This window comes from Salvelinus fontinalis, chromosome 23 (genome assembly GCF_029448725.1).
Source record: "Salvelinus fontinalis isolate EN_2023a chromosome 23, ASM2944872v1, whole genome shotgun sequence".
Classification (NCBI taxonomy): domain Eukaryota; kingdom Metazoa; phylum Chordata; class Actinopteri; order Salmoniformes; family Salmonidae; genus Salvelinus; species Salvelinus fontinalis.
This window is the reverse complement of record NC_074687.1, coordinates 39562236-39586480: the sequence shown is the minus strand read 5'-3', so window position 1 is coordinate 39586480 and position 24245 is coordinate 39562236. Positions and strand designations below refer to the sequence as shown.

Here is a 24245-nt window from a genome sequence, read left to right as displayed (position 1 = left end):
ACCTGTTTCCAGCGTGAAGTACTGTATATGGCTTTGATTTATGGATTTTCTGTTTTTATATTTGACAAGGGATATCCCAGCCCATAGCTGACACTAAAATCATTTTTAATTAGAAATTATACATGTTTGAAATACACGTAATATTGTCGAGCAACATTATTTGAGAGCAGTCATGACCTCCTGAACCATATCTCAACTATGTCTACCAGGTCAATCTGGCAAGGTTGTAGCTAGCTATCCTCTGTCCTTTTTTTTCTGGACAGTCTGGCACAAGGCACAAACAAAAGCCCATATCAGATACATTTTCATGTGAATAATAAGGAGTCGGAGAGATGACCTGCCCAATCTGATCCTGTGACAGACGGACAGTGGGCCAGTCTGTCCCTTATCCTCTGACAAGCAGATGTCCTCTCTCTGTCCCCGAGCCGAGCGGCTGCTGACCAGGGGAGGGACCAGGGGGAGAGCAGAGCGGCTGCTGAAATGAAGAAACTTGAGAGCTCCTCAGGGGGTCGGCTGGTCATTTGATGTCCAGCACAAGGGCAGGGTGTGATGCTGAATGAGCTTATGGAGAGAGGCAGCCTCTCTCTGCAGTCTGTTACAAAGGCCTGGCAGGCAGGCAGGGAAGAGTATAAATACTCCACACAGACAGACCATTACTGTGTTTCAGAGATTTTGTGAGAAAAATACGGGTTTGATAACCAGCCTAATGTGAGCACAACAAAGTGGTAAATTGTACTGTACGGTATATATGTACTGTAGCCATGTCTGTGTTTTGAAACCTGTGGATATCAATGTGAATCCGTACGCTCTGTTTCAGTTCCATGGCAATTTGAAATATGTCATTTTAAAAGTTACACATTTTTTGTAATATTATATAATCTCTGGAGCAAAACCCCAAAACCTAGTGGTATGCCACTACTAGTTGAAGGAAACCATTAAGTGACATATTGCATGTATTAGGGATGTCTAATGGTGAGAACACACTGTCTTATTTAGGAGTATGAAGTAGAAAATCATGTAACTGATCAATTCCTGTTCAAATACTAGAGTGAAATAACACAGCTTGACACAGTCACTGGCAGCCAGGCAATACAGAGATCCTTGATAGCTGCAGAGAGGCTGAGTTGAGAGGCAGCTAGGCCTGCCTGCAGAGAGATCATTGATGCCTTGGTGCCGGCACCACAGCTAGCACTGTAATTAAGCGCTAGTGATCGCAGGCTCAGTCCACACTCAGTCCTGCAGCCTTGCACAACTTCTCCCTCACGACAGACCCCGCGGTCAGGAGATGTTAGGCAACATTAACTGCCTGTATCGTTTCAGGAGGGTGGGGGAGAGGAGGGTTAGGGTTAGGTCTGTAGACAGAGGACTTCCACGGGGGCTCAGACGAGGAGAGCGACGGTGCACAAGCCATGGCTATGAAGCTTTCATCTTGGAGGAGATTTGGAGAGGGTTCAGACCACAGAGACTTTTAAATTCTCACTAATTCATCTGCGTTCCAGATTCACTGGGCCTGGGATAACCTGAGAATGATAATGAACTCGCAAGGGGAGTTCATGGTCCCTTGCCTTTGAATGTGCTCAGAATAGCTTCAGATAATCTTTCCCTGAGAATCTGTCAGGATGAGAAGTGTCTTACTAGGGGTGATTGCTTGTCATGAGAGAGACATCCACTACGTTTTCCAGATGTAACTTCTTAATGCACACAGATTGTCATCAGAAGAAACGCATTGGACAAACTATTTGGTCTTATCGAAACAGAAAAAAAAACAGAAAAAACAGAAAATAAAGTTCAAAGTGCCAGGAAACAGATCCATCCCCACTTCGATTTCAAAATCATATTCCATGATGAATATGTATCGCCTGCAAGCTGCAAGAATCCTCAATCAATATATTCTACCCACCAGCTTAAAAAAACGTATTTTTTATTCTCCCTCAAAATCAACTTACATCCAAACATTATCATCACAAATGAGGGGAAGAGGTATTTGCATTTATAGATTGAAATGCCACATTTCTCGTACCCTTACTCAAGCAAGAACATATCCACCCTCCTCTTCACTCCTCTCAGTTTAAGTGTGAGAATGCAGCACAACCTGAGTAAAACATCCAGTTTACTGATCAATAAACAGCTGAGTGGTATGGAAATATATATTCCAGTTTGGACACGTTTTCACAGTTGAGTTGCGAGTAAGATTTGAGTGAATGCCAGTATTAATTTGAAAAAGCATTTTCTATGTGGACTTGCAGTGTTTCGTGTCTATCTAATAGCAACGTCCAAGACAGGGACACCAAAATCTGAAATTAAAAGACCTCTGTTTTGGCGATACATTAATGCCTCTGTCCTACAGTTGGGGTTCAATACTCTTTTTCTAATCCTTCATGGCTTTTGTCAATAAAAATCGTAAGATAAACACGTAAATACAGTGAAGTACTTACCTTTTCTCCCTGTCACCTTTTCACTCCTGCACTGTACACTGAAGTTGGGCTGGGAGGACTAGAGCTTCTCACTTCTGGGCTGGGTCTCATCTTCGGTCAAATAGAAGTGAGCTTAATTTGTGGTTCTGCCTGGAGAATTTAAAAAAGAAAACCTTTTTCCAGTCACGCCAAACCTAGACTCCCTGATGTCAGGCAGATGAATGAAACCAGGGTTCAAAGGCTCTATGCCTGCTTAACACTCCTCAACTGACACCTCTTTTATGTTTTCATCACAGTGATTGTATAAGAAATTGGTCAATGCACTACTGCAGGGGGCCATACCATAACATAAACTAGTCTGATTTGTTTCTGCAAATGATTTTTTTCTGCAAATGCAGATTATTGAGACTGATTTCAACGATTACAGTAAATCAATTCACTGACAGGATCCCAATGCAGCTTTTGAAAATAGAGCAATGTATTCTAGTGATCTGGTGCTTGGTTCTTTTTTCACATACTGTAGGACTTGTGTGGCTCAGACTGGCCTTGATAGAGAGCCCTAAAATTTGGACAGGGGAGAATATAAAGCGTCTCTTTATTCTGTGACAGAGACGTGGAAGTGGCTTTAATCAATAAAAATGTGGCTGTGCTGAGGGATTTAGTAGAGTCAATGGTTTATGTACAAAGAAAGTTCAGACATCGCCATAAGTAGGAGTCGTAATGGGACCCTCTCAATCTCCACAGCATGATTCTGTTGTCACGGTTGTTGCACCACTATTCAAAAGTGTTATCTGATCAGCCTCCGAGACATCCCATCGAGACAGATGATTAGATAATGCAAACGAGCCTCATAACCAATGGAAGTTGATGACTCAATACAGGATGACAGACAAGTCCATTTGAATCAGATAAAATGTTGACAGTTTAGTATCAATCATAATTTAGTTATTATTGAGCATAAAGAAAGCCGTTTGTAATATCATTAAATCCAGATATGCTTCTCTTCACATCTGGCAGTCAGCCATGCGTGTGCAAGAGAGCGAGGGAGGGGAGGGGAGTGAGAGAGAGAGGCAACAAAGAAAAAACACTCGGGGCAATCATTCCTGGCAGTATGATGGCAGCTGCAGTGTTTTTTTGTAATTTCAATATGTTTCTCTGCACCTCAAGCATGGCGCAATAACAGTTTACAGATTGCTTATGTCATCACATTTTGACAAACTTCTCAATCGGATTTGACCTTCATCGTTAGCCATCTGCTTTCCACTATTTCGTTTCCCACTCTTTTCCTTCCACTGCTATCAGATCCTTTGAGACGAACGCTGCAGTATCCCTTAACTCAAAGTGCAAGGATGGTCGGCACCTTTAAAAAAGTCTCTGCCTCCTATTTATAAAATATACACATAGTACTTGCCAGTTCGGAATTAAGATGAGTGCAGACGCCTCGACAGAGCATTTGCAAATTATTATGAAGTTGAATCAACCTGAAAAACAGTTTTAATTGAACAGCTCTCAATGAATAGCTCCCGATGTATCTGTCGCTTAGTGTAATATCCTTTGACAAAACGTATTTTCATAGCAACTTCATTGGATGAACCACAACAACAAATGTACTATAATATTTTCCATAAGTCTGGATGTCTGTCGGCAGGCACTCCAGTCAGCTATGGTGCATGTGAGAAACCCACTCTTAGTGAGATGAAAGGAATCGGGGAGACTGTGCCATGAAACATCACAAAGTGTATTGTTTCACTAGCTGATGATCACAGTTAAACACAAACCCCAGGACACGGAGTCCTCCCATGCTCTGACATTTCCCTATGATTTTCATATCCAGGTCCTGGAATTGACAGTACGTGTGACATTAGAAGCCTTAAAAATGCCATTGCAGATATGAAATCAATTTGCATTTCCCTAGTGCCTGGATAACATAGCCCCTGTCAAAAGAGCCAGCAGATCTGGTGCAGATAATGACGTTAGAGAGGGGAGGCTTGCCGGTGGAAAAAGGGATGAAATTGAAAGAGTGACGCTCTGTGTTTCCAATGATCGCCTTGGATACAGGATGTGTGGTTATTGGACATGTTCTCCTCTGTCTTTGCTCCCCATTAGCACCACTTGTTCTCAGTCAAGGGTTAAGACAGACTAAAGAGAAGCCTGGGTCCTAGAGCCAAGAGCTGGCCATGTCAGCCTCAGCCCATGGTATTTCAGCTGGAAGGAAAATATTCTCTTTTGTGTAAAACTATATTTGTGATGACCTACAGTAAATAACTGCTCGGAGAATACGTCAATTAGGGATTTCCAAATAGTAATTAAGATATTAATGAGAAATCAAACAGTCAGAATTTCGTGCCACTCTGGTTTAACATCTTAATTTATTGTTGTTAATTAAAATGTTACTTGGATATTCAACCCCCCCCCCCCCCAAAAAAAAGGTAATTGCCACCAAATTAGAACATGACTATGATGTTATTACTCTGATAGCCCAAAATTAATGATTAAAACATTGCTTTTAAATAATGGCTTATTCTTGCTGACATTAATGAGGCTATTTATTGCATAGGAGCAGCAGTGCAGGTATCCTCTCTGATCACCACATCATTAAATCTCTCTTCAGAGCCACATTTCACCAAAGTAAAGGGTAACTACATGACACTTTAGGCACTTTGTGGAAATGTGGAGCCAGTGAAGGATGATGATCTGAGGTATTATATAGCTGTATATAGGTATACATTTAGGCTATATCATGACGTCCAAACCCAGAATTTCCTATAAGTATAGGAAATATATAGGAAATGGCAGGTGGTGGGAGCTGACCTCTAGACATTTGCGTTTGGATGGGTATGATCACCTGCTTGTTATCGAACCAGAGAAACAGGGACATTCCCATTCCTGCAGCCAGAGAAAAAAGACTGACCCTCGGCAGAGCTTAAATCAAATCAAATCATATTGTATTGGTCACAAACACATGGTTAACAGATGTTATTGCGAGTGTAGCGAAATGCTTGTGCTTCTAGTTCCGACAACGCAGTAACACCTAACATGCAATCGAACAATTCCACAACAACTACCTAATACACACAAATCTAAGTAAAGGGATGGAATAAGAATATGTATATATTGCAAGACGCAATAGATGGTATAAAATACAATATATACATATGAGATGAGTAATGCAAGATATGTAAACATTATCAAAGTGCCATTATTAAATTTAGTGTTCCATTTATTAAAGTGGCCAATGTTTTCAAGTCCGTATATAGGCAGCAGCCTCTCTGTGCTAGTGATGGCTGTTTAACAGTCAGATGGCCTTGAGATAGAAGCTGTTTTTCAGTCTCTCGGTCCCAGCTTTGATGCACCTGTACTGACCTCGCCTTCTGGATGGTAGCGGGGTGAACAGGCAGTGGCTCGGGTGGTTGTTGCTCTTGATGATCTTTTTGGCATTCCTGTGACATCAGGTGCTGTAGGTGTCCTGGAGGGCAGGTAGTTTGCCCCCGGTGATGCGTTGTGCAGTCCGCACCATCCTCTGGAGAGCCTTGTGGTTTTGGGCGGTGCAGTTGCCATACCAGGCTGTGATACAGTCTGACAGCATGCTCTCAATTGTGCATCTGTAAACGTTTGTGAGGGTTTTAGGTGACAAGCCAAATTTCTTCAGTCTCCTGAGGTTGAAGTGGCGCTGTTGCGCCTTCTTCACCACTACTGTCTGTGTGGGTGCACCATTTCAGTTTGTCCGTGATAGGTACGCCGACGGTACGCCAGGGAACTTAAAACTTTATGTCTTCTCCACTGTTGTCCCGTCGATGTGGTTAGGGGGGTGTTCCCTCTGCTGTTTCCTGAAGTCTACGATCATCTCCTTTGTTTTGTTGACGTTGAGTGAGAGGTTGTTTCCCTGACACCACACTCCGAGTGCCCTCACCTCCTCCCTGTAGGCTGTCTCGTCGTTGTTGGTAATCAAGCCCACTACTGTTGTGTTGTCTGCAAACTTGATGATTGAGTTGGAGGTGTGCATGGCCACGCAGTCATGGGTGAACAGGGAGTATAGGAGGGGGCTGAGCACGCACCCTTGTGGGGCCCCAGTGTAGAGGATCAGCGAAGTGGAGATGTTGTTTCCTATCTTCACCACCTGGGGGCGGCCCGAGTGTCACCTGTAGCTTAGATAAACTACAGGTGATACATTGAGATTCCCCTCACTTTCCCCTATCCCGTGCTGCTAAACCTGGCTTTGCTGACCCCTGGACCCCTAGTCAGACAGTTATCCTCCTTGGTGATGGGCAGATGGAGAGGGAAAAGTTGTGGATCCTTAACTGGTTGCGGCTCAGCTGACTGTTAATTGGAGGTGGGCAGTGGCAGGCAAGCTGGAGGCTATCAAAGTCTCAGAGTCATCAAGACTCTGTGATTCTCTCTCCATCTAGCCTGGGGTGAGAAGAGAACCGGGCTATAGAGTTCTATAGCTCCAAGAGCTCAGCTCAAATCACAGATCCTACAGTAGGGGGTTGAAGCAGCTGGGCTGTATCGATTGGTTTGGGAATTGTTTGAATGCATATAAATGCTGGGTTGAATTGAAAATGTGTAAATAGATTATTTTTCTTTGGTGGAGTTGAGAAACAGTGAACGTGTGGCCCTTTCAAAAGTGTATGTTTCAAATATAATGTAATGTATTGCAAAAGGCATGTTTACTGATACCGTTATTAATATATAATATATAATATTAAATTATTCATGTTTTTTACAAAGTGATCATCCTCAGTTTTTGCTGTCTCCATAAATGACCTCGGTATTTCTGATCACTGATGCGTTTTGTTTCTTCTCATCTGATTACTTTTTCAAATCAAGATTTGCTCTACTTGTATGGGCAAAACAAGCTTAATCTCATTCTGGTTGTAAGATGGCATAGACTGACCAGGTGAATCCAGGTAAAAGCTGTGATCCCTTGTTGATGTCACCTGTTAAATCCACTTCAATCAGTGTAGATGAAGGGGGGGTGACAGGTTAAAGAAGGATTGTTAAGACTTGAGACTATTGACACATGGATTGTGTGTGTGTGCCATTCAGAGGGTGAATGTGCAAGTCGGAGATTGAAGTGCCTTTGAACAGGGTATGGTAGTAGGTGCCAGGCGTACCGGTTTAAGTCAAAAACTGCAACGCTGCTGGGTTTTCATGCTCAACAGTATCCTGTGTGTATCAAGAATGGTCCACCACCCAAAGGACATCCAGTCAACTTGACACAACTTTGGGAAGCATTGGAGTCAACATGGGCCAGCATCCCTGTGGAACGCCTTTGACACATTGTAGAGTCCATGCCCCGACAAATTGAGGCTGTTCTGAAGGAGAAAGGGGATGCAACTCAATATTAGGAAGGTGTTCCTAACGTTTTGCACACTCAGTGTACACAGACTATGACAAAACGTATAGTCTGTGTTTGTCGTGGTACAGTAGACTACTGTGTTTAATACCACCTCAATGAACGCAAAGCTGTATAGAGTACACACACTAGGTAATCCCTAGTAAAACAAAGGGTGTTATTTTAATGCACGGTTGAGACACAGATAATGAGACAGTCTAGTTCTAATCAACCACACAGAGCTCTAAAGAGGAACGGTAATCTGTCTGCTGCACACACAACACCACTTACAATTTTCAATTAATACAAATGTAATTTTGCCTGGTCCCTTAGGATAGGGATTAAATATGACTTCAGGGCCAACTCACACACGACACCACATTGTGGACAACACTTACTACACACACACACACACACACACACAAACACACACAAAACGCAGACCCATCATTGGCACTGTCTGTACGGTTTGTTAGCACTTGAGAGATAAAACTTTACATGCTGCTCCCAATTAGCACAGCAGTGACCATGCACTGTCTCATCTACTGAACGCTCCTCCTGAGGAGGAGCTAGTTATGGGGGGGGGGGGGGGGGGGGGCTCGGGAGAATGGAAAGAGAGAGAGGAGATACGGACTGTGGATGTTGGAGAGGGAGGGTGGAGAGAACTAGAGCGAGGGGGGAGAGATGAAATGGTTTAAGCATTCATTTTGAGTAGAAAGACAGGTCCTATTAACATTTAACAGCATTTGTGCAACTTGGTGCGGAGGTTATGATGCAAATGAGGAGGAATTAAAAGTGGCCAGGGTTTGGCATTGATGGATTGCAGTCTGGCAGTGCTCACACTTCCCAGTGTCCATCAGAGACGATTACTGTGTAATTAAACCTTATTTCTGGACTCTCCAGCGCATAATTACTTTGTGAATGTAACCATCATGTAAAAGCTACCAAAATTATTTTTGCATTTATAGTCTAGCAGTCATTTCCATGGGCTTGTGTCAGATATAGCCATCAGACAGTGCAAGAGAACTGTCATTTTTAATAAGAGGCAAAATATTAAATGAAACAGTATGCTTATTACAGAAAAATTAGGCTTTCAAGAGTCCTTTATGTTATTTGCATAATTTATTCATCCCCCCCCCCCCCCACACAGACCAAAAGCTTTAGGCAATTTCCCTCACATTTAAATAGATTGCACATTTAAGGCTACTTAAGGAAAATTATCACTTTGCATATTTTAATTGTTATGAAGGAAGTGATTTGAGAGAGGTCCGTGGCTCATCCTCTCGAGCCATGTGGTTGCTGGGCTGTCTGATTCGGCTGCTCAGCGCTGCAGCGCCGCAGATAACCCCGGAGTTCACACACATCCACTTCAGTTTCATCAGAATGCAAATGAACCACTGAACACTGGGACAAGTGGATCTTTGATATTTACAAAATAGCCACTAATAACTTGAGTGTAATTTGTTTGACACAACTTGATTTCCCTCTTATCAGCATGGAGTTTCTTTCCTCATCAAATGCTCTGGTTAAAAAATGTTATGGGGGGAAAACAAAAGAGCAAAAGGCAAAATGTTTGTTCAAATGTCTGATAAATGAGATAGGTGAGATATACTGTACAGTATATGTCAAAAATGAAAACAAAAGGTTATTTTTAAAAAAAAGAGTGTCTACCAAAATGTGAATGTGTAAACGGATCAATAATGATTGAAAGAAACCATTTATCTGATGAATGGCAACATTGGAGGTACAGCAGCAGATGAATCAGGAAACTATATTTGCTAACCAGGTCCTAGTATTGCATCAGACAGGGGAATGGCTAGAGAAGCACAGTGGGTGACAAACAGGAGAAAGAAACCGACCATCATTTAGATTGATTAAGTTGTGAAAAAATTGTGGTGGAAAATAATATTTACATTTTTTAAATACTAAATTATTACTACTATAATTACTATTCGTACAGAAGAATTAACAAGCAATTGTCTAGCTACAGTATGGAGGACATTGGTCTGATACTAAATGTTTATTGTAGCAATATTGACACTTACCCATTTCAAGATAGGCAAAGTGGGAGATTCCACATTGACTTAGTTTAGCACAGTTGCCCAAGGAAAATGTGTAGCCAATAGGTTGTGACTTAACATAGAAAATGATGCATTATAAAAGGAATGATCCTTTTCACTCTCATAAAGATCTGCAGTAGCACTGTGAGCACAGAAGCATAGGGTTCTATGTTGTAAAATTGGAAGCTTATCTTCAAGACTTTCTTGAACACAAAAGACAATCATGGTGGTCAACAGAACAGGTAGGTCGCAATAATTTCCCACATCATCTAGGTTAGGGATGATCAACTTTGACCGGGGTGGGGCCGCAGAACCCACATCCATACCCACATATGTAATCAGAGCTGGCCCTAGCCTTTTTGTCCCCCCAAATTCTACACATTTTGCCATGGGGTGGAGAAAAGATTTTGCAATTTTCGAACACATTTTTTACAAATGCACTAATATTGCAATGGGGCGGGAAAGAAGAAGGAGCAGTTATACAGCTAATTTCCTGCAATTCCACACATTTTTCCATAGGGCGGAGAGAAATGTTTCACGTTTTTAACTTGATATCTGAGTGAGAGTGATTAACTAAATCAATGGGGAGATTCCCCGATAGCTGGCTAGACTAACTTGCATATAAAAAATGTTTTAGCTGACATGGGCTAATTGAGTGACACTCATTGACTGACACAACAAGAGAAAAACTGCTGAAGCGCAACCACATTTCGAAATTGCACCTTGTGTATTCTACTATTCTAACTCTCAAGAGTTAAGTTGAGACCCCGACGAGTAAAACCCCCAAAAATTGAGAGAGAAAAAGTATCCGCGGGCTGCCAGTTGCCCATCCCTGATCTAGGTTAATCAGTAACATTTCACACATATTTACTACCACAATAGACCATAAAACTGTAGGTAAAAGTTTGAATTCAGACTTTTATTTGAGGTATGCTTGTTCTCTCTGTCCATAATTAGTACTAAAGACATAAATTACAAATGTCGACACACGGAAACAGCTAATACAAATATTTCACTTTTTCTCTGCTTTTGATAACCGCCATTGTTCTGATTAGGCCCCGGTTTGCTTCCTGTATAATGGAGGAAAATCCGGTTGAAATGCGTCCATTAGCACAGCTTGTTTTCATGTGCCCACTGCAGAAAAAAGAGACACAGCATTACAAATGAAACAGCACTGGGCACAAAAAGGCACTGTGACTTTTTTTCCTTAATGTTAATTATACAGCAGCTTCCTACGCACATACCATCAACTATATAATGATACCATCAAAAAAAATAGAAAATCGACGCATAAATGTGCAATTTACATAAAGAGAATCAGTGGCAGTGTGGAGCTATGAACTAAGGGGTGTGATTGTATAATCCTTCTCCTTTCCTGTGATCATAACATTTTAATGACTGAAAAACAACACATTTGGTTAATGGAAGGATTACAATTACACAGTCTAGGCAAATTTCTATTAAGACACAAAAACCTTCAAAATAAATAGAAACTAATTGTCTCAGAGAGCACCATGTGTTGTGCGTTGTATAGGTATTATACAATAAATAACTGGCGTTTCCAAATGGCATGTCTCTTGACTAACATTATCAATGTCAGAACTGAAATTGTAAACACACATTGCGAACATGGACATGTCCACACGTCTAATCAATCGAGTCTAACCAATGAGAGAGTGGAGACATAAGAAAACACATTTGGTTTCCAGAAAAAAACATCTTTATTCAATATTTTATGTGTTTTTTTTTTGTACTGTACCTTGGAATAGATGAAAATACATTGACGTTTACTGTAGGTATGGCAATACATACACACATATAAACATGTACTGTACTGTATGTGGTGCATTTTAATATGTATATATCAATAGCAAATGTACATTGAGTACACATATGTGCAAGTTTATTTCCTGTACATATGTATGAAATGTATAAATTTGTAATTTCACATATCTAAATATGTTAACCCAACACACTTACACATTGAATTGTAAGTGCACACAAAGACACATTGACATGCGCACTACAACAATTCACAAAATATTAAAGCAAGTCATTCTAGTTTAAAAACGGAATTTGCATTGGAGACCCTCTAGAAAGACCTATACAGCCCACAATATACTTGCAGAAATGTGGCATTATGAGTACCTATATATCCCATAGAAGTCAGTATCTCAAGTATGTGTGCATTATCGTCAACTTCACACTTACTAATGTGTCTTCTCCGTTCTGCTGCTAATACTGTTCAGTGTAAGGACTGTCTTTCGGTGGTAAGCTGTTCATTTTTTGTCCATTTTTTTCCTTTAGCGTTTTTTTGTTGTTGTTTTGTTTCTTTATTTTTGTACAAATGCATGACATTCAAAAAGACAGAACGTAAGTACTACATGTACAATATGTAGCAATGAGGTAGAAATGGTTATAAAGAAGGACGTTTAAATAGAAAACAGATAAGACTACGTAAAGATGAAGCCCACATCTAAAGCAGCGCCGTACAAAACCCACCCAGAGGGACAGTGATACAGGCTGGAAAGCAACATTCAAGTGATTCACATTGTCAGACATGAAGGAGAATAGATGTGCTTCTCAACCTTTCTGTAGCCAGTTCGTGGTACTTAAAGGCCTATCCTTCACATTGTTGTCCTCCAAACTAAATGACTTCGAGAAACTGTATTTGTTTGGATGTGTTAGTGAAGTTTTTTTCTCATCCCTTAGTTTTTCCTGTTCTACTGCTCTTATAATTAGTGTAATGTAGTGTACTGTAATGTATAAATAACTTGTTGAACAGCTCTTTTCAATATGTTTAATTGCTTTGCCTTAAATTCATGAATAAACATGCCCTATTGGCATAAGCAAAATTGCTTAACTCGCTATTAAAGTAAGTAATTGCCAGTTTCAGTTGAAATATCTTATGTCAAAATAAAACTGTTGATTTCACTTTGGCTTCAAGGGAGACTTGAAAACAAATTATTGTATGACTAAACAAAGCTTCAAAAGTGCATTTGGTAAACTACACTTAACTTCAGGGGACTTTTATCCTATCTATCTATGGCAATAAAAGCCATATAGCAAAGTAAGTGCCATCATTGGAGATGAACAAATATATTTTGTAATTGTAAACACAATAAGCTGAGTAAGAGCAAAACAATTTAAGATATATGTAAATATAAGATATATGAAACACAAATTGGGAAAATATCACTTTGAAATGCAGGTGAACAAAAACGCAAGATCCCTCAGTGCAGTTGCACTGTACTGATAGTACTTTCAGTGGTACTGTAGGGCATCCCTTTCAATGCACTAGTGCCTTCTAACAGTTTTCATACTGCTATAGGAAAGAAAAGGAAGAAAAAAATAAAAACAAATGCAAGGCTTTTTCATGCATTCATCAGGCCTTGTGTCTCCATTACCCCTTTTCTGGCATATTACTGAACACTGATAGTTAGTAATAACATAGCTTTGCTGTAAGAAATGACCCTAGAACAAGGGCTTAAAGATAGGGCTAACAGCCACACGTCTCCAGACCCCTTTTCAAGACCAACCTGCTCATGCTCTGAGAAATGAATACTCCATGTACATAGGTGTCTATGAACGGGAACGACACTGGCGTAACACTAACTTAAGCTGATTTTGTTGTCAGCAAGGCAGCTTTTTTGTTCCCTCAAAAGGCTTCATAGTTTAATAAGCGAAATAGGCTTTGTCATCTTGCCATACCCTTCGATTCTGCTTTCAGAGAAAACAAATAAACTGAGGTAGAAAACTTAGGGCATACATAATCCTTTGTTTTCATTAATGATAAAACAGCAGCGGGATGCAATGAAATACCTTGGGGGAAACGGACTGTTTCAACCTCACGAGGCTCGCTTTCAGCCGTACCCATTTCTCCGCAAGTGGCCTGACAGTTTTATCTGCAGATGAGATACAAACTTAAGCTGCTGATAATATTCGACAAATACATATGTTATGCTTTCTCCTACAGATGAGGTTTAACAAAAAAATACATCCTAAAATGTGTTCTCTTAATGTACGGTGGCCGGTCGATGAAGGCCGGTCGAATGTGTTGTAGTTGATCAAAGAAACGTCATTCCTCCATCTTTGCCACATATCAAATAAAACTCTATTCACAATAGGATTCTTCACTTGGGAAATTGCAAAAGAAAAACACGACACTTCTCCTTTTGTCTTCCAAATACTCCAGAATTACTCTGGTACATTCAATGTCATACTCATTTTTAGCCTTTCGAGGTACCGTAACCCTCCATTTTTTGATAATGCAAATTCAAACGCAAGCCAAATGTTTAGTGCTTTGAAACAATCTTTGAGGTACTGTACATATCACAATCACTTTCCTGAGTTTTCATAAAGAGAGAACATCAAAATAAACGATGTCTATAAATTAGGGTTCAAATTACCAGTGACACTTGTACTTTCTACTGTCCACAGAGAGAGCAAAACAGACACAGTTGAGGAATACTGTTTCAATGGAAAAAAGCAATTTTGTAGTTTTTGTCTCATATTAAAGCTTTTTATATTAGCACATGCCATCAATGTAGATTGTGAGGCGAAGAGATAATTTTATAAAATAAAAGAGCACCACTTCAGGCACTTGATAGCAACTAAATCTCCAGAACAGCAAACTGATATATACACACAGGGGTTCCATCCTGTTACAAAGTCTACCCACTTGCACCTTGGTAGGCGATGCTTGGCCTCATCAGTTTCAAGCATCAACATAATATTTCTCTATGTGTTGTGTGCAGATTGCCAGCCGTTGTGTAAAGCATGCCTCTGCTTCTCTAAGGCCTACCTTTACGCCTTTACTGTACTGCAGGTGTTAAAGTCACCACTACCTGTATTATTCTCTTGTCCACTTCCTGTTTACTGAGAATTCTAAATGGTATCCTTCTGAAAGGGGTTTCCTTCCCACATGTTCGAATGCTTCAGTTTCATTGACTGCAACCAAACATTTTATTCCATTCGGTGTATGTGTCCAGTTCTTTTTGGGATATGTTGGACTGGAATTTGCTAAATACATTGTCAAAGTCTTGGTAAGAGACTGGTCTCATCTGGCTGGGATGGATGGCTGAGAGGTCAGAAGCTTGGATGCCATGTATCGGTCCTACTACTGCCTCCTGGCACAGCCGGGCCATGTCCAGTCCCGAAAAACCCTCCGTCCGCTGGACCAGCAGTGACAACTCTTTGTCACTGAGGCAATAGTTGTGCTGTGAGAGCAGTTGGCTGATTATCTGGTGTCGTGCTGTGTTGTCAGGTAGGGGGATGAGAAGCCGTTTGGTGAAGTACCTCCTCAGGGACTCTTGGATCTCTTCAGGCTTACTGGAGGAGCACACCACCAGGACGTGGTCCTCGGCTGTGGTCAGCACACTGTCCAGCTGCATGAGGAGCTCGCTCTTGATCCTATTCACTGGGCTCTCCTCGCTGAGCTGGGCCGACAGCAGCATGTCCACCTCACTGATGAACACCACTGAGGGCTGGCGACACCTGGCTACCAGGAAGGAGGCCTGGACAATCTTCTCTCCCTCCCCCAGCCACTTGGTCACCAGGGCTGAGCCACTGAGCCGCAGGAAGGCAGCCCCCAGCTGGCTGGCCATGCAGCGGCCCAGCAGTGTTCTGCCTGTTCCCTGAGGTCCGAAGAGAAGGAGGCTCCGAGGTAATGTGGCAAGTCCACTGAACATGTCTGGCCTCAGAATGGGCCACAGAATCTCTTCTTTGATGGCTGCTTTGGCCAGCTCCAGACCTGCAATGTCATTCCAGTCTACTGGGGGACCGGGCTGAAGGATCTCTGTGGTGACCAACTCCACGAGGTTGGCATCACTGTTCTTCAGCTGCTCCTCTGCGGTGTGGCTGGATGAGGTAGCGCTGCCAATGTCCGACCCTGCTATGGAATGGGAGAGGAGCTGTCTATGCTCTTCACTGTGATCACTCATTATGGGGGTTCCAAACTTTCCAAAGGACTCGCCCGATCTCAGGCCTCCCACAGAGCTTTTGGCTGATCCATAGGAGGGAGGGGTTAATGCTCGGCCAGACTGACTGCAACATTTTCTTTGCTGATCTGAGGGTATTGGCTGCTTCGTGTGCTTAAATGCTAAAGATGACGGATCAGCATTCCTGTCAAATCCATTCCCTCTGCTTGAGTCTGAGATGCTGTTGTCTGGTATTCTGTACATAGGGCTTTGAGAGGAGCGCTGTTGGTTGTAGTTGAAATTACTATAGCTGGAGTCCATATCTCCATGCCCCGTCATGTAGAAAGCTTTTCTTTTCAATGAGTTGGCTGAGCTGCCATTCAAAGGTGTTGGTGCAATTGGTGCATGGTTATGGGACTGGTAGGTATAGCCAGGGAGTGTAGAGGGGGGTAGGGGCGTGGGAGCTGCGATGCCTGATGGCAGATAGGCAGAGGGAGGTGGAGCTCCCCCAGGGCTATAGCTAGGGGCAACAGCTGTCTGTGGGGGATACCCTGTCGGAGGATAATTGTAGTTGGAGAGGTTGGGAGACCCCGCGTTGTAGCTGGGCACTAGAGTAGGGGGAGGTGGTGGGGGTGGGGGCGGGGGTTGTAGGAGACCAGCATTGTGCAATGGAGAGGGGAGGCCTGAGGCGGTCTGCCCGCTGTAACTAGAGTGCAGGTAGGAGCCATTGTAACCCGTAGCGTATTCCTGAGCGGACAGACCAGAGTGTAGACTGGTGGCTGTGTGACTCCCACAGTTACTGCTGGAATAGCTGGGCTCGGTCAAGCTGCTGGCCCCCCTTGGGGTGCTACCTATGCTGGCCGACACGTCTGTTGGGGGAAGGGCAGCTGTCATTCCAGATTTGCTCACAGATATAACATCTGGAGCGCAGTTCATTGGGTAAATCCCCTCCTGCCAGGACTCACTCTCTGACTTACGTCCATTCAAGAGTCCAGGAGTGCCATCGGAATAGGAGCAGAGCAGCGCTCGCTCACTCGGACCCTCTAAAATCCCAGAGTACTTCTCTGCGTATTTCTTCAGCAGGTTGGAGGCGGTGAGTGCAGAGATGTCGTCGTTGGCCCAGGCGTACTGATAGGTGCGCTGCAGGTGCCCCCGGTAGGCCTCCACTTTGTGTGCAGGAGAGCGTGTGGTGGAGGAGATATCAAAGTGCTGCTCAGCCCACTGTGCATGCTCTGGGGTCCACTGCATCTTTAGGCCTAAACACCAGACAAAAAGAGAGACGCGTCAAAAATACCATCAGATAGTAGTTGCTATTTATTGTCAGTTTTCTTGTGTTGTCAGTATGTTGCGTCTAGAAGTTGGTACATTTAACGTGGTGGAAAAGTTGCCTTTGTAGCAATGAATGAACTGACAAATATATCCCAAATCCCAATACCATTATACAACTAACTTCCTCTACTGTAAAATAGGCACTGCTGAGCAATTACATCATGGGCAGTGTGTGGATTTGGGACCCAGCACCTGGTTAGCACAGTATAATGCACCCTGCACAGAACAGAATGACATAGACATTGCAGGTCAGTCTATAATCCAACTCTCATCTAAGGCATTCCGAGACAGTTTCAAATCTGCTTCGAGGAGTGCAGCAAAGCAATCTCCCAGGCAGCGCTCTGTTGCTTTCATCACACAAACCCCACTGCCCGGCATGAATTACAACGGCCTTGTGTCTGCCTACTGCTTCCCAGTCTACATGGCGAGAGAGAAAAAACATGCTGTACTTGTCTTTCTCGCTTCCCAGACTATCTTTTTCATTGCCTCCAGGGCTCAAAAGGCACCATCGAGTTTAGTCCTAAACTCAATTTGCAAACACAAGTTGTTACATATGCTGTCATTTTAGACTCAGCATGGGATTATCAAAGAAAGATATACCCAAGAAAGAAACAGATCATTGTGTTTACAGGATTAAAAGAAACACAGATACACAGCCACACACACACACACATACATACACACACACAGATTTGAAACTGCACACATGCACACATTGCTTTATCAAAGCTAATCCGACTTGAACCTCTATTAGTAAACAAAGAATCACATTGCAAAACCATCCCTTCCTTAGCCAGCCACACGTGCATCAGCATCATATGAAATTGCCCAGTAGCTATCCCTATCCAAGGCTTTAGGAAACCAACAGAGAGCATCCAGCGGCGGATTACAGCGCAGTGTTTGTCTAGTAACAGACGAGAATGTGGATTCCCCCATGACTCCCTCCCAGCCGCTTGCCCAGCCGCCAAACCAGACACCAGGAGCTAATTAGCAGGATGATGCTGCGCTAATTGTGTTAATTTACAAGGTTTTAGTCAAAGAAATCCATGCTATGGCTCACATGGCTGTCAACCATCCAAGCTAATGATTAAGAAAAGCACAAGGCAAAAAAGCCCTGTCAGACTAGCTGAAACTCTATTCACAGGCAATACAATCTATAAAACAAGACACTGATCTCTGAGAGACATAACAAGTCAGTGCCATTTGAAACAGAGAAGAATACACAGTGCCTTCAGAAAGTATTCACACCCCTTGACTTTTTCACATTTTGTTTTGTTACAGCCTGAATTTAAAATGGATTAAATTGAGATTTTTGGTCACTGGCCTACACACAATACCCCATTGTGTCAAAGTGAAATTCTGTTTTTCAAAATGTTTACAAATTAATAAAACATTTAAAGCTGAAATGTCTTAAGTCAGTAAGTATTCAACCCTTTTGTAATGGTAAGTTGCATGGACTCACTCTGTGTGGAATAATAGTGTTTAACATGATTTTTGAATGACTTCATCTCTGTACCCCACACATACAATTATGTGTAAGGTCTTTCAGTCGAGCAGAGATTTTCAAACACAGATTCAACCACAAAGACAAGGGAGGTTTTCCAATGACTCGCAAAGAAGGGCACCTATTGGTCAAAAATAAAAAGCAGACATTGAATATCCCTTTGAGCATAGTGAAGTTATTAATTACACTTCGGATGGTGTATCAATACACCCAATCACTACAAAGACACATGTCCTTCCTAACTCAGTTGCCGGAGAGGAAGGAAACCGCTCAGGGTTTTTACAATGAGGCCAATGGTGACTTTAAAACAGTTAGAGTTCAATGGTTGTTATAGGAGAAAACTGAGGATGGATCAACATTGTAGCTACTCAACAATACTAACCTAATTGACAGAGAGAAAAAAGGAAGCCTGTACAGAATAACATATTCAAAAACATGCATCCTGTTTGCAACAAGGGACTAAAGTAACACTGCAGAAAATGTGTCAAAGCAATTCACTTTTTTTCCTGAATACAAAATGCTATTTTTGGGGCAAATCCAGTGGTGGAAAAAGTACCTAATTGTCATACTTGAGTAAACGTATAGATACCTCAATAGAAATTTACTCAAGTAAAAGTGGAAGTCACCCAGTAAAATACTACTTGAGTAAAAGTCTAAAAGTATTTGGTTCTAAATATATATCAAAGGTAAAAGTTTGTCAGATCAGAGGCAGTAGGGATGACCAGTGATGTTCTCTTGATAAGTGCGTGAATTGGACACTTTTCCTGTCCTGTATAGCATTCAAAATGTAACAAGTACTTCTGGGTGTCATGGAAAATGTAGGGCGTAAAAAGTAAAGGAATGCAGTGAAGTAAAAGTAAAAGTTGCCCAAAATATAAATTGTAAAGTGAAGTACAGATACTCAAAAAAAATACTTATGAACATCTGCTCTTTCCATGACATAGACTGACCAGGGGATTCCAGGTGAAACCTATGATCCCTTATTGATGTCACTTGAGACAATTGAGACATGGGTTGTCCATGTGTGCCTTTGAGAGGAAGACAAAATATTTAAGTGCCTTTGTACGAGGTCTGGTAGTAGGTTCCAGGCTAGAACTTATTACCATACAAATGCAACGCTGCTGGGTTTTTCACGCTCAACAGTTCCCTGCGTGTATCAACAATGGTCCGCAACCCAAAGGACATCCAGCCGATGACACAACTTTCGGAAAGACTGGAGCCAGCATGGGCAAGCATCCCTGCTTGGAATGCTTTCGACACCTTGGAGAGTCCATGCCCCAATACATTGAGGCTGTTCTGATGGCAAAAGGGGGTGTAACTCAATATTAGGAAGGTGTTCCTAATGTTTAGTACACTCAGTGTTGTTGGTGTTCCAGGGGACTGTTTGTACTGTAGCTGTCTTGGGAATTCAAAAAGTTACTTTCACTGATGTACCTTCATACCTTTTGATATTTCTAGCATTACTCATCCTTTATGTTCTAGGTTATTAGTCCTCTTAGTAAAGTCCTCTTGATGCATGTGGGTGGTGAGGTAGCAATACAAAAAGTAAGATATTTGAAGTGGTACATTTTTTTTCTGCAACAACACATTCAAGTGTATAAGGGCCTCAAACAATATTCTGGCTCTGATTTGAACGGCTTTTATTACATTATCAGTACACTTAACAATATAAAGTTATGATTTTGCATGAGCAAATATATCGAATAGAATACATATTTGGGCACCAGAGACAGTCTTCAACAATTGTTGTCTATCACATTTAACATACATCATTGGTGTAAGATACTTAAGTAAAAATACTTGAAAGTACTACTTACAGTTGAAGTCGGAAGTTTACATACACTTAGGTTGGAGTCATTAAAACTCGTTTTTCAACCACTCTACAAATTTCTTGTTTTAACAAACTATAGTTTTGTCAAGTCGGTTAGGACATCTACTTTGTGCATGACACAAGTCATTTTTCAAACAATTGTTTAACAGACATATTTCACTTATAATTCACTGTATCACAATTCCAGTGGGTCAGAAGTTTACATACACTAAGTTGACTGCGCCTTTAAACAGCTTGGAAAATTCCAGAAAATGATGTCATGGCTTCGGAAGCTTCTGATAGGCTAATTGACATCATTTGAGTCAATTGGAGGTGTATCTGTGGATGTATTTCAAGGCCTACCTTCAAACTCAGTGCCTCTTTGCTTGACATAATCGGAAAATCAAAAGACATCAGCCAAGACCTCAGAAAAGAAATGTGTAGACCTCCACAAGTCTGGTTCATCCTTGGGAGCAATTTCCAAATGCCTGAAGGTACCACGTTCATCTGTACAAACAATAGTATGCAAGTATAAACACCATGGGACCACGCAGCCGTCATACCGCTCAGGAAGGAGACGTGTTCTGTCTCGTACCTTGGTGTGAAAAGTGCAAATCAATCCCAGAACAACAGCAAAGGAGCTTGTGAAGATGCTGGCGGAAACAGGTACAAAAGTATCTATATCCTCTGTTCTGATGAAACAAAAATAGAACTGTTTGGCCATAATCACCATCATTATCTTTGGAGGAAAATGGGGGAGGCTTGCAAGCCGGAGAACACCATCCCAACCGTGAAACACGGGGATGGCAGCATCATGTTTTGGGGGTGCTTTGCTGCAGGAGGGACTGGTGCACTTCACAAAACAGATGGCATGATGAGGGAGGAAAATTAAGTGGATATATTGAAGCAACATCTCAAGACATGAGTCAAGAAGATAAAGCTTGGTCGCAAATGGGTCTTCCAAATGGACAATGAGCCCAAGCATACTTCCAAAGTTGTGGCAAAATGGCTTAAGGACAACAAAGTCAAGGTATTGGAGTGGCCATCACAAAGCCCTGACCTCAATCCTATAGAAAATTAGTTGGCAAAACTGAAAAAGTGTGCACGAGCAAGTAGGCCTACAAACCTGACTCAGTTACACCAGCACTGTCAAGAGGAATGGGCCAAAATTCACCCAACTTATTGTGGGAAGCTTGTAGAAGGCTACCCAAAACGTTTGACCCAATTTAAACAATTTAAAGACAATGCTACCCAATACTAATTCAGTGTATGTAAACTTCTGACCCACTGGGAACGTGATGAAAGAAATAAAAGCTGGAAAAAAAAAAATCTCCCTCCTATTATTCTGACATTTCACATTCTTAAAATAAAGTGGTGATCCTAACTGACCTAAGACAGGGAATTTGTATTAGGATTAAATGTCAGGAATTGTGAAAAACTGAGTTTAAATGTACTTGGCTAAGGTGTATGTAAACTTCTGACTTCAACTGTAAGTAGTTTTTTGGGGTATCTGTACTTTACTATATTTTTTCTAACTTTTACTTGTACTTCACTACATTCCTAACGAAAATGATGTAATTTTTACTCTATACATTGTCCCTGACACCCAAAAGTACTCCTTACATTTTGAATGCTTAGGAGAACAGGAAAATGTTCTAATTCCCAGACTTATCAAGAGAACATCATCCCGGTCATCCATACTGCCTCTGATCTGACGGACTTACTAAACAATGCTTTGTTTGTAAATGATGTCTAAGTGTTAATGTGCCCCTGGCTGTCTGTAAACCCCAAAAAACAAGAAAATTATGAGGTCTGGTTTGCTTAATATAAGGAATATGTAATTATTCATACTTGTACTTTTACTTTCGATACGTAAGTATATTTTAGCAATGACATTTACTTTTGATACTTAAGTATATTCAAAACCAAATACTTTTAGAATTCTACTGGGTGACTTTCACTTTTACTTGAGTCATTTTCTATTGAGGTATCTTTACTTTTACTCAAGTATGACAATTGGGTACTTTTTCCACCACTGTATCATTGTCAATATCACCATTGTCCAAATAACTGTACATAGTGCAGAAATATATTTTTCCTTTAAATCCTTTTTAAAAACCAAGAGGCACTCCTTGCAAAGTTTTCAGATCAGACCCCTTAACATCCGTTGCTTAATGAAATGGAAAGCCAGCAAAAAAGCCAAATGATTTAAATACAGCGAGTAAGTGAACATCTACTGAACTGTGGATGAGGGCGGAGAGCCATCCATCTCTCTGTAGAAAGTGACAGAACACTTCACTTTGAAACGTGTGTGACAAACTATAAACAAACTTGGTCCGGTTAGAAAATTGTATCATTGCCTAGCAATGACTTTCAGTCAGGGCATATGAGGACACTTGAAAGACATCAATCTGAACCAATAACCACATGAAATGTGATTACATACATCATGGGAGACATTAGCATGGACAACTGTGTTTTTTTAAACCTTTATTTAACTAGGCAAGTCAGTTAAGAACAAATTCTTATTTACAACGACAGCCAACCAGGGAAGAGTGGGTTAACTGCCTTGTTCAGGGGCATAACGACAGATTTTTACCTTGTCAGCTTGGGGATTCGATCCAGCAACCTTTCGGTTAGTAAATTAACATTCACACACATGCCACACAAACCATGCCTGATGTTGTTTTAGCCCATAGACATACAGTATCATTTAGATTTGCATAATGAGTTTCTACGTCCACATTGCGTTAGAACACCATCCATTATCCCTTATTTATAGAAATACAAATACAACAACATCCACCGCTTCCTTTCTCTGTCTTGCAATTGGTATTATTATTGACTGTTCCGTTAGTGGAATGTTTTCAGACAGCCTGAGGGCTTAACGTTAAGCTCAAATTCCACTGATTAGCAACTCACAAAACTCTTTGTTTAATTTAGCAGTCTCCTCTGTTGGTCAAATTTCAAGATGGCACCCTCCAAATCTCTTTGTCCCTAGTGACAGTTACATATGACGATTTGTTGTATTGAATCTGACACTCGTAATGTTAATAAAAGACATCACGAAGGACAAAGCATTGATATTGCGTGATGTTTAATTTCTGCTACTGTGATCATCTCCGATGAAACAGAGACACTGACCTTTTTGAGAACTATTAATCTTGGTAGCCTTGGCCATTTTTTAAGCAAACAGCACTGGATCTCCGCTTTGTCCATCCAATTTCCCAGTGCGCAAATTGGACTGCCGCTTGCACAATTCTCTATTCATTACTGGGCTGCTGAAAGGAAGCACAGAGGTGGCAGAGCGTTTTTTATTTTCCTTTTTTGTGTGCGAGTTGTGTGTGTATGTGTGTAGGTGTGTGTGTGTGTGTGTGTGTGTGTGTGTGTGTGTGTGTGTGTGTGTGTGTGTGTGTGTGTGTGTGTGTGTGTGTGTGTGAGAGAGAGAGAGTGAGAGAGAGAAAGGGAGATAGGAGAATGAGAGAGAGAGGGCAATGCCTTCTAGGAGGTTCCCAAGCATAAAGAGCTGGTCTCCTCTCCCTAGCTCTTTTGGGGTGGGGGAGGGCTGAGGTAACAGCTAGCTGTCGTAATTGAAACGTGGCCTAATCAGACTCATTAACATTTCCAGCAATTTGCACCACCAAAGATGCTTATTAGGTAACTGTGTTTAATAAGCCGCTCTTTAGAAAACGAACTGTAATGAGCTCTTTAAAGTCAGACTTGAGCGTGATTATGCACTAGAAGTGTTTTGCAGGGCTGAAGCAGACTGGTACATTTAGTCGTGTACAATGTCATAATTAAGCTGCACAAACTCTGCAGTCCACAGCACACAATATATAGTTACAGCTGAGGCAGTAGACACGCCGGAAAAAATA

The 24245-nt window shown here is 41.6% G+C and overlaps 1 protein-coding gene across 2 annotated transcripts in view; it reads right to left on the bottom strand.

Moving 5' to 3' along the window:
- Nucleotides 1-12595: 12595 nt before the first annotated feature.
- Nucleotides 12596-24245, bottom strand: part of LOC129821311 (fidgetin-like) — a 34198-nt gene continuing 22548 nt past the window's right edge. For both annotated transcript variants that reach the window (XM_055878831.1, XM_055878832.1), the window contains one exon: nucleotides 12596-16983. In XM_055878831.1, coding sequence (XP_055734806.1) covers nucleotides 14753-16983 — 2231 coding nt within the window. In that variant the 3' untranslated portion in view covers nucleotides 12596-14752. The remainder of the gene's footprint in view (nucleotides 16984-24245) is intronic.